Below are 14,400 nucleotides of genomic sequence, written 5' to 3'. Positions count from 1 at the left end.
AGATGGGAAATATGAGTCCTTGTCCCCACAGAGAAAAGCCAAACAACAAAGCTCCACTAATTGCAGTTAAAATCATTCCACCCAACGCCTCCATCACTATGACAAACAAAAAAGAAGTCAAAGGATCCCCTTGCCTCAGGCCGTGAGAGCTGCTAAAGAAGCCTGTGGGAAAGCCATTCACCAAACCGAGAACTGCACTGAGGATATACAAGGAGCAATCCATGAGAACCATTTCCCTCCAAACCCGCATCTTCTCAAGATGTACAATAGGAAATCCCAATTAACATGATCATAAGCCTTTTCTAAATCCATTTTTACAAACAACTCCCGGTTCTCCACATCTCAATATGCTATCAAGGCATTCATTGGCAATAAGAATAGGATCTAGAATCTTCCTACCTCGGATGAATGCATTCAGTGACCTAGAAATAATCTTCTCCAACACCAACTTAAGCATGTTCACAAGAGTCTTGGCAATCATCTTATAGATGCCACCCCCTAGACTAATATGACGAAAATCCTTGAGATCAACAACCCTTGGAATCTTTCAGAAAGAGGGCAAAGAACATAACATTAAGGCTTCTCTCGAACTTACCACTACTATGGAACTCACAAAAGACCTTCATGATATCCTCTTTCAAAACAACCCAACAAGCTTGGATGAACACCATAGAGTGACCATTAGGGCACCATTCAATGCTTTCACAACCACCCACACCTTCTTCTCCTCAAAATCTCTCTCTAACCAACTAGCCACAACTTCATCAATAGAATCAAAGGAAAGACCGTCCACCACAGGCCTCCAACTCAACTGCTCGGTAAACAAGCTCAACATAGATTAAGTGGAGACTAATAGGAGACCATCCTTTTTTCCTAGACAAGTTCAACAGCCCAATTCAGGAAGAAGCAAACAACAAGAATACTTTAAGGAGTTATTATACACAAAAGATTGCCAAGCAGCCTTTCCCCACTACCCGAGTATTATGAATCTACTCACCACAAAATGAGGCTTCTCTCACCATGTCAAAACCATATAGAACCAATAAAGTCTTGAATATGGCATTTAATTCACGAATTTAGTGCCCCTAACACTAACCACATTTCTACACAGTCCCTCTTCATCTCTGTAAGAGAAGTCTTTTGTACAGTTATAGAACATCTAGAATAATCAGTGACTTAAGAATCAAGAATGTCTATTATCAAGTAACAGTGAGTGAAATGGAAAGGGAAAATCTTAAGAGTGGTTAGAGTTTGAGGCAGTAGCTAGTTAAAAAAAGGGATAAGAAAGTTAACTAAATAAAATAAAAGGTTACTGGAATTTAAAAAACAAATGATATCTAATTATAGCTTCTTGACAGAAATGTAATATTCAGAATATCAACAGCTAAAAGAGAGAGGAATGAACAGTTAAGAAGCAAATAGTTGAAGGAGCCACATAAATAAAAAACAAAAAACTTCACAATCATATAATCAAAACACAGTGGATACAGCCTTAACCAGAGGTTGCATTTAGCAGAAACTTTTTAAAAAGTTATTTACTGACAACCATCTTTACAATTAAAGAAAAGTAAAAGGACAAAAAGAAAAAGGCTTTTAAAGCATAAGTCTTTCAGTCTAAAATACCTTGCTTTCCAGTCTAAAGGACAACATGAAGCCTCCCTTCAATCCAAATTAGAGAGAACAAGATTTCCAGAACTAAAGCATATCGAGTCCGACCCATATCTAACTATTTTTTTGCTTATAAGTAATAACCAGACTTATTAAAAGCATAAGGATCCTCTAAGTACACCGAAAGTATACAAGAGGAATCACCTTCTTATTAAAAGCGCAAGAGGCCCCGAAGTACACCAGAAGTATACAAGAGGAACCCTCCCCCCCCACCAAAAAAAAAAAAAAAAAGATAATAAAACTATATCTTTTCTGTGAAACATGTATAACCTTTATAAATAGTAAAAGTAGCTAAGATAATAGGATTAACAGGCTACCATCTCTCTAGCTTTAAGCTTATTATATATCTTATTTACTTTATATGTATTCCATCCACATCATATTTTCTTTATTACTTTGCAATATATCTTGTCTTTCAGATGCAGAAATATCTGGTTCTGCATTTCAAAAAAAAAAAAGGTAAGAACCTCAGGCCAAGTCCATGTAATTCCAAGGTTCTATTAGGCATTTGCCATTCATGTTGTTTTACCGTTCAAACAGACATTCTGCATTTTTTTTCTTTTTTCTTTTTTAATTGGATACCAGATGCTGCATTTATTTGTTTAACAGAAATTCTTCACTTTTTATCTTTTCTAAATGGATACCAGATGCTGCATTTATTTGTTCATCTTTCAGTTATGCTTATTATTTTCATACTTGCCTAATAATAATAGGACAAGCAAGACTGCATTGAGATTCATAATAACTACAAAGCACCAAATAATGCATTCAATTTCATGTAGCCAAAACTCCTAAGCATGTTCATCCGAATGACATGTCTGAGTTACCTCAACTAACAACGACCATAATGAAAAATGTTAATATAGAATAACAGAATGTAGCTGATATGGAATCAAGCTATTTGCAGAATGTTTATCAACCTGTAGTTTTGAAAGAAGGGGAAGAAGTATATTATGCAGAAGACTTTGCAAATACAATGTTTTTATTAGTATGGTAACCCCTACTTTTTGCAACAGAAAAGAGATGGTACGTATGATGAATAAAAACTATTACAATTATGACTTGCAACACATACCGTAGCTCTTCCCAGATTGACAGAGATATAAGATGACGTTGGATGTAGTCCAAAACATTATTAGCATCTTTCTTATACATTTCAGCAGAAACTTCAAGGGCATCTCTGACGGTCAACACATCATTCCGAGATGTTGCACGACTAATTGCTGTTTTGAGCTGAATTAATGTAGTAATTAAATTTTAGGAAAAAAAAAAAAAACAGCAGAGAGGATTTAGCATTATAAATATATACATTCCATATAAAGTATATTAAAGCAGCTACAAGTCTAGAAAGAAAGGAAAACAAGCCAAAGAGAACAGTGGTGCATGATGCATCTTTGGGGGAACTTCTGGACAATTTACATTTAAGTAATAAATTATATATGTATAAAGTATACTTCTCTTTTTTTTTTTTTATAAGTATATTTTTCTTTTCGAGCGAAGAAAGGGTTAGCGGGATTAAAACACTAAAAATTGGGTGGGCTCCCCAACAATAGACCAAAAACAAAATTACAGTACAACAAATACAAGAAAAAAGTAAGAAATGGGTCATAAAATGACCCAATCCACTCAGTAAGGGCCACTAAAAGCGGTTTAAGCACCAAAACAGAATAAACGGGTAAGGGCATGGCCATCCCGAAAACCTTCAACCCTATCCAAATCCCCAAAAGAGATGCAAACAAGACCATGACCCTCGAAATACTCTTCAACCCTACCCAAGGACCTGCAAAAAAAAAAAAAAACCACCGGGAGGAGGCTGCTGAAGAAAAGCACTGTAAAATCATTCAGGTCTGAAAAGGAAAGATCACTCCGGATACCAGAACAATAACCCAAATAACAAAAAGTCAAAAAAAAAAATCAAAGCAACAAAAAAAAAAAAAAAACTCAAAAAACAGGCGCTGCAGCGGAGGGCGTGGTGGAGGAACACAGCACAAGGTGGCTGACCAACACATGAGATCCACCCGGATACCAGTACAATAACCCAAATAACAAAAAGTCAAAAAACAATAAAAACAACAACAAAAAAACCCAAAAAACAGGCGCTTCAGCGGAGGGTGTGGCGGAGGAACACGGCACAAGGTGGCTGACCAGCACATGAGATCCACGCGCCAACGCGTGGATTATGGGAGGCAAAACGGCCGGCAGCTACGGGAGGCTGGTGTACCGATGGAAGCGGTGGAGTGGTATGTTGGAGGTTGGGTCCATCGGAGGAGAGGAGATCTGGCTTTATAGAAACCCGATCTGCAAACCTTGACAAAAATCCGACTACTAACATGAAGGAGGGGGCGGAAATCACGGTGGAGAAGAAGACTGGTGCAGTGGTGAAGTCTTGACGCTGAGGTTGCGGTTTTGGGCGGGATAAGTCGCACAAGACAACGGATAAAGCCTCATGAGAGGCAACAAGAAAAGGAAAAGGCTTCATAAAGAGGAGAGGAGGGAAGAGATGAGGTCTCTCTTCCCTCCTCCCAGGCAAAGAACCAGTGGCAGCGGCTAGGTTTGAGAGAAAGAGGAAAGGTTTGGCTTTCAAGTACAAGAAATCAAATTTCTCTCTTCAATCTTTTTGTTGGAGTAACTTCATATATTATATATGACATTACTCCAACAAAAAGATTGAAAAGAGAAATTTGATTTCTAGTACTTGAAAACCGCTTGACATATATTGAAAAGATTTTACAAAACTAATTGAAAAACTTTAATATGAAACCCCATAAAAGCATAAAGCAAAATCAATGCAATACCGAGCTTTCTAACTTTTGTAAACAATAACCAACTATTATTGCTCCTATACCAGATCAATTTCTTGGAAAGCTTGACTTAGAAAATACATACTAATTCTTTCACTGCAATAAACTGCTCCTCAGTCAACTGACAGTCCCACCCCTGAGAGCATGAGTCCAGTGCAAAGTTAGTATATGCTGCAAAATATTAGAAGTAGCAGTAATAGAAACAACAACAACAACAATAATGAAAATCGCAAATGCCTTCTAGAGCTACATACTGAATGTATATGCTCCCTTATACATTCAACAAACCCACTACCACCAATACCCTCTGCATCAGATTCAATCAAAGCTGCAAAAGGAAAAAAAAAAAAAAAAGTAGATATTGTTGTGGGATTCTTTGAACTGTTAAAGCAGATTGAATTACTGAGAAATACACAAAAAGAATTAGTCTGAAAAGTCACTGAGTGTTGAATTGAACTGGATACATACCAAGAATTGTGCCATATTCAAAAGACGAAAGAGGATCATCAGTTGCTCCCAATTTCAAAAGACGCAGCCACAAACCCTATTTAACCAAAAAAAACACATTACATGAAACTAAAAGTGCAAAGGACAATCAAAACAAGGCCATAATAACTATTTCAGCATCAGAACAACAGCATCAAATAAACCAAACTACATTTTTAACTTCAATTAAAAAGGAACCAACATCTATTTTAGGCTTATATAGATGCACTAGCAGTCTTGCTCTGGCATTATAGTTTGTAAACTTGAGACTCATATGCACAATTGGTTTCACTTGAGCCATGGTTCAGTGCACATACACACAAATGCACACAACGAAAGAACAGAAAATGGGAAAGGGAAGGAAAGCATATAAGGTTCAGCTTGTTTACCAGACAAAAGGTTTTGAAAGGGGAGAAGGGTCAACAAAATCACAGAAATTTTTTTTTTTTTTTTTTTTGATAAGTAATATGTATTATCATACACACAGAGGGGCGCAACCCAAGTACACAGGAACTATACAAAATAACCCCTACTAACTAGAAAAAGAATTACAAAGCTCTAAAAAATCAGAAAATGTAGACACATGCAAGTGAGACCAATTCATGCTCCATGAACACAGAGTATTGAGTGCCAAATTCTTCAACTCAAAAACACCACTCTCACGATCCTCAAAGCTGCATGCATTCCTTTCTCGCCTTGGACACCACATCACACACAATGGGATCAACCTCCATATGTGCAACACAAGCTGATTGTCTAACTGTCCCCTCCAACTCCCCAAGCAATCACTCACCTTTCACGGCATAACTCAATTAACACCAAAAAGTTGGAAGAACATATTCCATAACTCATGTTCAACCTCACAATGCAGGAGCAAATGGTCGGTGGATTCGCCACATTGTTTACACATGTAGCACCACTCCATCACTATAATATTCCTCTTCCATAGATTATCCAAAGTGAGTATTTTCCCTAAAGCCGCCATCCACACAAAAAAAGCCACTCTAGGGGAAGCCTTCACCTTCCAAATACTCTTCCAAGGACCAAACACTGGTGCCAAAGTAGAGAGAATCTGATAATAAGATTTCACTTCAAAAGTGTTCCTTTTGGACAGACTCCAACAAATTTTATCCTCACCTCAATATCTAATTTATTGGGAATATAACACTTCAAAAAAGCTCGAAACTCCATCAAGTTCCCAATCATGCACAGGCCGAATAAACATGACATTCCAATGAAGATCATTCGGGGTCTCCATATACTCCTCCACCCATGCATCCTTGTTGCGGGCAAAATTAAACAATTCTGGAAATACAAATTTCAGAGGCCATTCCCCACACCACACATCATGCCAAAATAATACTGTAGAACCTTCTCCTATATCATACCGCACATGATGCGCGAAGCCCTCCCACCCCTTCAAATACATTTTCACACTCCCACTCCATACGATCCCCCTACCTCCTTAGAGGACCAATCACCCATTTTACTATCATATTTAACTTTCACTAACTTCCTCCACAAAGCATCCTTTTCCGTCGCATACCTCCACAACCATTTACCCAACAAAGCACGATTAAACTGAATCAAATTTCACACCCCCAACCCCCTACCTTCATTGAGGTACACACCTTCAACCAATTCACCAAATGATATTTAAATTTATCACGAATTCCTCCCCACAGGAAATCTCTCTGAAGTTCTTCGATTCGGTTTGCCACTCCCACTGGAATGGGGAATAATGAGAGAAAATAGGTGGGTAGATTTGAGAGGGTGCTTTTGATCAACGTTAACCTGCCTCCCTTTGATAAGTACAACCTCTTCCAACCCGCCAATTTATTCTCCATTTTTTCAATGAAGTTACACCAAATGTTGGATGCCTTATAGTGTGCACCCAAAGGAAGACCCAATTACATAAATAGCAGTGAAGTCACCCCACAGCCAAGAATTCTAGCCGGCCCTTCCACATCATCTACCTCTCCCACTGGAACAATGTCAGATTTTGACGAGTTTATCTTCAATCCCGAGACCACTTCAAAACAAAGCAAATTTCGGAATTGTTCTACATTAGGCTCACAAAAAATTGCCATATCATCTACAAATAACAAATGTGAGACTACCATTGCCTCGTGCTCTCGAGCCCACAGAAAATCCAGACATGAGCCCTCTCTCCACCAACGCGGTCATCATTCTACTAAAGGCCTCCATCACAACTACAAATAAAAAGGGAGATAGAGGATCCACCTGTCACACTCCTCGAGAGCTACTAAAAAACCCCGCAAGCGATCCATTTATAAGAATAGAGAATTGAACAGTGGAAATGCAGTGTCTTATCCAACCTCGCCATCTTTTACCAAAACCACACCACTCAAACATATAAATAAGAAACTCCCAGTTTACACGATCATAGGCTTTGTCCAAATCCAATTTGCAAATTTGTTATAGATGTACACTCATATTGAAGAATGTGTGCAAGGGTAAATGATGTCTACATGTGCACTAGTACTACTTTTAACACTTCATTTTCCAAATTCATTTGTCTCAACATTCTCAAAATGGAAGGATTCTATTTAACAAACAGCCCTATTGATTTTCTGCCATACGCAAAATTGTAACACTCAAAAGGATTCTAGAAGCACATCTCATTTCAAGACTTCAACCCTCATTAGTTAGGCAATCCTCCTTCCGTCGTATATATCTAAAAATGCATAAGATAGTACATCCTTATTATATATTTGAAAATTGTCACCAAAAGCTAAACTTAATATCTCATTTGCACTACTGCAAATAACCATGAATATGGTATTTTATTTTTTTATAAGCAATCGAAAAATATCATTAAAAGCGTAAAGCACCCCTATTTACGCAGGAAATATACAAAAAGAACACCTAACTAGAAAGAGCAAAACGAACAAGTAAATAAATATGATTAAGCGTCAAAGGAGAAACATAACCAGCTGTCCACAAATACAATGTTTTGAAGAATTAAAGTCCTCTCCAGATCTTCAAAACTTCTATCATTCATTTCCTTCAATAAGCACCACAAAAGGTACATGGGCACCATCTTTCACATAGCTGCACTCCGAAAGTGCCTGAAGTCCACCAACAAGCAAACAAATTGCCTACACTTCTAGGCATAAGCCACATCACAAACTCCCCATTCCTCTTGCAAATGCAACATCTGCCCGCTACAATGACATGCCGCTTCTTGATATTGTCCGTAGTAAGTACCTTACCTAGAGATGCCGAGCATGCAAAAAAGGTCATTCTCAAAGGAGCCTTAGACCGCCACACACTCTTCCATGGGAAACGGTTCCCTTCTCTGCAACCCAAGGAGCAATAGAAAGATTTAACGTTAAAAAACCTTGTTTTGGAAGGGACCCACCACAACTTGTCTTCACTTCCACGACTCATTGAATACAACCCCTGAAGAAAAGAGGCCAAGACATCCACCTCCGAATCATGAGCCGTTCTAACAAAGCTTACATTCCACTAGATGGAGCCACCATAGAACTCTAAGAGAGCCGCAACAGAGGCATCCTTTGCACGGACAATACAAAATAAAACTAGAAATGCCTCCTTTAGGGCTACATCCCCACACCACAGATCATGCCTGAATCTAATCTTGGATCCATCTCCCACCTTGAATCTAGTATGACAAGATAATTTTCCCCAACCCTTCCTAATATTTTTTCATAATCCCACCCTAAACGCTCCAGAGAACACCACCCACCCCAAGAGCTCCCAAATTTAGAGTCCACCTCCAATCTCCACCATGCCTCTCCCTCAAGCCTGCAATACCACAACCATTTGCCCACGAGTGCTCTTGATCAGAGTAACCCTACCACCCTTGGACAGATACATCATTTTCCAACTAGCCAACCGCGCTGTATCTTCTCAATCACACCTTCCCAAATATGCTTGACATTGTAGGACGCTCCCGGTAGAAGACCGAGGTACTTCAACGGCAAAGAGGAAAGGCCACAACCTAGAATACCAACCAACCTTTCCACATGATCATCATTTCCCATAGGAACTAGAACTGACTTAGCCAAGTTAGATTTACACCAAAAGCAGCTTCAAGGCAAAGGAAAAGACCACGCAAGTGGCAAAGGCCCCGTTTGGTAAACCCCTTCCCCTCCCCTTAATACTATTCACTTGATTTTTTTAAAAAAAAAAAAAATTAATATCAAAACATTCTCACTTTTTTCACTTTCTATATCACATCATTTACTTTTTACTATTATTTAAATTATAAAAATTTAAAAAAAAAAAAAAAAAAAAAAAAAAAAAAAAAGTCACTATAAAACAAAAATTTCACTTTTCCATATCACTTTTTTACTTTTTTTATACCAAGCATTCTTACTTTTTTTTCACATCAATCCACTCAGCTACAGTATCTAGGGACAAGGGGTTTACCAAACAAAGCCGAAGATGCATAGGATGGGCACCGCAAAAGAATAGAGTATCATCAGCAAACAAAAAATGAGAGCAAACAAACCCACCATCATTGCCCACGAGAAACTAGGCAATAGCCCCCACTCACAGCTGTAGAACTCATTCTACCCAACGCCTCCATCACAAGGACAAACAACACGGGGGACAAGGGGTCTCCTAACCTCAAACCACAAGAGCTACTAAAAAACCTAAAGGAATACCATTAACTAACACCGAGAAACGTATCGAGGAAATGCAATGAGAGATCCAAGAGCACCATTTCCCCCCAAAATCACACCTCCTAAGAAAATAGAAAATTCCAAGTATATTAAAATCACAATTAACATGATTCGTAGGCTTTTTCTAGGTCCATTCTGTAAATCACACCCGGCTCACCAAATCTTAATCTGCTGTAAAGACATAAATTAGGGATAAGAACAAGATCAAGGATTTGCCTACCTCTTATGAATGCACTCTAAGACTTGGAAATGATCTTCTCCAGCACCATCTTAAGCCTATTTGCTAAAATCTTGACAATAATTTTGTAAATGCTCCCCACAAGACTAATCGGGCGAAAGTCCTTCAGATCAACAGCACCTGAAATCTTCAAAATGAAAGAAAAAAACGAAGCATTGAGACTCCACTGAAACTTAACTCTTGCATGGAAATCATGGAAGACCTTTTAGAACATCCCGCATAGAGAACCCAACAAGGCCTAGCGCCTTATTACCATTTATAGCTTTCACTACCTTTCTCACCTCCACTTCCTCAAACTCTCTTTCCAGCCAACTGGCTTCTATTTCGTCAATAGAGTCAAAGGAAAGACCATCCACCGATAGTCTCCAATTAACATGCTCGATAAATAGCTCTTGATAGAGCTGGACAATGTGATTACCAATCATTGTTTGGTTAGTGGTAAGACTACTGCCAATCATTAAAGAGTCTATGAAATTCTTTCTTCTGCTGGAGTTCGCAATTGTGTGAAAAAATTTACTACACTTACTCTCCCTCCTTTAACTACAACACCCTAGATGTCTACCTCCAACTCACCTCCTCCATGAGAATAGATCCCCCCAACTCGCTACCAACTTCTGCCTTCTTCGTTAACTCTTCAACACCAAAGGCCCTTTCTTTCTTCAATGACATCAAAAACACGTAACTGTTCTAGAAGTGACTTTTCATTCCTTTCTACATTGCCAAAGGCCTCCTCATTCCATCTCTTCTTATCAGTTTTCAGCGACTCGAGCTTTCTAGCTAAAACAACGCTCAAGGTTCCAGTAAAAAGCTAGGAAACCCTCCACTCTTTCACCAAGTCCACAAAACCTTCAACCTTAAGCCACATGTTCTCAAATTTGAACGACCTACTCCCCTTTATAACATCACCGCAGGTGATGTAGGACGATATTTACCTATATTTTCAGCAAAAACGAAAATAAGGAAAATATCAAAAATAATATTGGAGCAGCGCCGCTTGATCAGAATTTTATCCGTTTTCAGACAATGGAAGTACAAAAGGAAAAATTGTCACGATTCCCACTGATTGTCAATTTTATATTAGGATTTTATTTTATTTTATTAGGACTTTATTTCCTTTCTTTAATAGGGTTAGATTTGCTTTAATTATTTTCCTTTCCTTATAAGGATTAGGTTTACTATTACTACTAGGATTACGTTTACTTTCCTGCTAGGATTAGATTTACTTTCTCTACTAGAAGTAGGTTTACTTTCTCTACAAGTATTTCTCTTCCATAAATAGGCTTGCTTATTATGTAAAACTCAACTCATTGAATTATTATCAAATCAGAGAATTTTCTCTTAAATACTCTGCAGAATTTTATCTTTCTTTTAACCTACGGGCTTTTTATCCTTTTGGATAGAAGACGAAGACGTTTCTCCTTGCAGAATCAAAGATGCTGCTCTTTGATTAGTTACCTTACTCTTCCGCTACATCAACAATCAAGGAGGATTGGAAAATGATCCAAACAATGACAAGGAAGCCTCCTTTGAGAAACACTAGGGAACAAGGCCTCTCACTTCGAAGAAATAAGGAATCTATCAATTCTGGACAAAACAATAAGATCCCGAGAAATCGACCAAGTAAAATACCAACAAGAGATAACTCTATCAGACTCTAATCAAAAATGAAGTCAGAGAACTCTACCATAGCAGGTAATAAACGGGCCCAGCCGACCTTTCACTGGAAAAACAGGTAACATTAAAATCACCCCCGATACACCAAGGCAAGTTCCACCAACTAAGCAACCCAGCCAACTCATCCCAAAGAAGCCTTCTATCCCTATTAGAATTATGGCCATAAACACCCGCAAAAGCCCGGGTGGAATGATCAACAATATTTCTGAGAGTAACAGCCAAGGTAAAATCCCCTACACACTCATCAATCTTCTCCACCACCCTTTTGTCCCACATATTGAGGATGCCACCAAAAGTGGGACCAAAAGCCCCACTAGAATCCAAACAGCACCAATCCGCATGATGACACCACATAAGTTGTGCACAACTCTACAAGACATGGCCTCAAGTTTAGTTTCTTGAAAGCAAATAGTATACACCTTTCAATCTCTGAGCAAATTCCTAACCCTAAGACATTTCTTGCCCTTATTCAAACCCCACATATTCCAAGAGAGTATCCTAGGCTTCATAAAACACTATAGATACCCTCTCCTTGCCTTTATTGCAGCTAGAACAATCACCTCTAACATCATAGTTGATGGAACACTCCAAGTTTCTTAACTCCCTTCTACCTTTAGTACCAAGTTTGGATACAGATGCCAATACCTCAAGACGGTGTTCCTCTTCAAGAAATGTCAAAAGAGCAAAAAAATAAAAAAAGATCCTCATGTCCCTCACATGAGATCCCCTATGACAACTTAGGAAAAAGCGCAACAACTCCAAAAAAGACTAGTCAATTTAAAGCTTCCCTAGAATCAGTTATAAAGCAATTTCACCTAATAGCACCCATGAGCATCTCTTATAAACTACCCACTCTATTAGCTTCTCATCTCTTCCCAATATGGGAGCGAGCTGTTACAAACTCCCCCTTTAAACCCCTAATGTCCTTGTCAGGACCATGTCATCCGGTGTTAACAGTACGAAATGGCATTACTAGGTAGCTCTCATACTATTTATAATGACCCAAAAAAAAGCATTAGCCACATCTGCACTATCACCTCCAAAAGAACTAGTCAATTTTGAAGCTTTCCTAAAATCACTTATAAAGCTGATTTTCACCTAATAAGTAATGTGGAACATAGCACCAATGAACATCTCTTATAAACTACACACTCTATGCGGGTTACTCATCTCTTCCCTATGTAGAATCGGTGTTACATCCCCACAATAGGATAGATCTCCTTCGCACATTGCACAACCCAATCGGAGTAGACAGGCTTGCCCACCTCAGTAGGGGAGTAGGTACACAGAGGAGTAGAGGGCCTCTCTAGACTCACCAACCAACCCATCTAAAAGACACAGGGCACCACCTTTCCTTTCCTCTCCCTTTAGTTGTTCACCTTTGTCAAACTCAGCCAAGTCTGAATACTGCACAGAACATTCAAAAAGGGAAGAAGAAAGGGCACCTTCACCATCACCACCTTACCTCCCCAAATAAGACAAACTATCAGCCAAAACATCACTGGAAGGGCCAGATATCTCCGGCAACTTCTGGGAAAGAACCAAAGCTGTCATTGAAGCCTTCGGAAAGCCCCGAGTCCCCGACCCACACCAGAACCCGTGTTGGAAGCCTGACCCAGGTTTAACCCCCCACTAACCGCTTCTGTCCCTCATCGGTTGAAAAAGAAATGGTAATTAACCACGTTGTAGGGTTCACATGGGAAGAAAGTGGAGGAAGATAATATATATATATATATATATATATATATATATATATATTGCAAAATTCAATACAAAGACCAAAATACCCCGGTGACAAATTCATGTCACCAATATATTCTTTTAATCCTAAGAAACTCTTCCAAAAATGGTCATATGTAATTCAAAATAGACTAATTTGGAATAACAAAGAATTACACTGCATGTTAATCAACCAATATACAATGTAACTTCAAAGAACCATTCACAGATAAAATTAACTCGAGCACGGGTATATCATCCATCTAAAAATTCCAATACAAATGCAAGTGAACATATAGATTTGTAGAACTATATGCAGAAACAACAAAATAGATAAGTAAAAGTGAAAAAACTTCACCTGCAGCTTAACTTTTATGTCCAAAACCATGCGCTCCCTTTCTGCCTGTGAATAAAAATAATAATTGTCAATTTGGTTCAGGAAAATTATAAAGTTCAACCAGAAATTTACTCGGGGCATCTTGGTGATGGTGTGAAGAACTTACAGCTCTCTCCATTGGACTGAGACTTATTGCTTTGGAATCCTTACCCGCTAGCATAGAAGGTGAACTGATGAAGATAAAGACAGAATTAAGAGAGCAGTAACAATACAATGCTACAGATCATATAGAACAATTTAAACTTGTCTAGTATAAATATATACCTAGGAATATGCTTTCCAGAGTATTCAAAAGCTCCACTTGCTGCTGCAAGAATCTGCCTTCTCTTTTCTTCTTGCTCTTCTGTTCTTCTGTTTGAAGGAAACCTGTCATAAGTATATTTGGCACCTGATCCTGAAGAACCAAAAAAAAATGAGAAAATGACATTACACTCCAATTTGAAATATCTTTCTCTTCATAAACAGCTTGATGCATACAACTGGCAATCTCGACAAAAAAAAAAAAAAAAAAGTGACAAGAAGTACCTGATAGTCCCACATCAGGATCTGATATTGTTATTATCTCAGGCTCTGATAAAGATGAGGGAAGTATTGAAATAGGATTTTGACCCCTCCCGATTGCATCTTGTAACTTGTCAAGAAGATTATGATTATTTTCCCCAGAACCCAAACCTCTCTCCAGATAATCCATGAAACCATTAGAGTCTAGAAACTGTATTATCTGTAGAAACCAACAAAGGG

At 38.5% G+C, this 14,400-nt stretch overlaps 1 protein-coding gene across 1 annotated transcript in view; it reads right to left on the bottom strand.

Moving 5' to 3' along the window:
* The window catches only part of SCD1 (stomatal cytokinesis defective / SCD1 protein (SCD1)), a 46,492-nt gene that overhangs the window by 17,142 nt on the left and 14,950 nt on the right, over nt 1–14,400 (bottom strand). Inside the window, exons 12-19 of the mRNA XM_088518078.1 lie at nt 14,185–14,380; nt 13,924–14,053; nt 13,766–13,829; nt 13,621–13,665; nt 4,938–5,013; nt 4,724–4,797; nt 4,555–4,605; nt 2,744–2,901 (exon numbers count right to left, since the gene is read on the bottom strand). Coding sequence (XP_088374204.1) covers nt 2,744–2,901; nt 4,555–4,605; nt 4,724–4,797; nt 4,938–5,013; nt 13,621–13,665; nt 13,766–13,829; nt 13,924–14,053; nt 14,185–14,380 — 794 coding nt within the window. The remainder of the gene's footprint in view (nt 1–2,743; nt 2,902–4,554; nt 4,606–4,723; nt 4,798–4,937; nt 5,014–13,620; nt 13,666–13,765; nt 13,830–13,923; nt 14,054–14,184; nt 14,381–14,400) is intronic.

Source organism: Corylus avellana, chromosome 7, assembly GCF_965113065.1.
Source record: "Corylus avellana chromosome 7, dhCorAvel1.hap1.2, whole genome shotgun sequence".
NCBI lineage: Eukaryota > Viridiplantae > Streptophyta > Magnoliopsida > Fagales > Betulaceae > Corylus > Corylus avellana.
The sequence above is the reverse complement of the archived record's forward strand: the minus strand, read 5'-3'. Positions and strand labels throughout refer to the sequence as shown.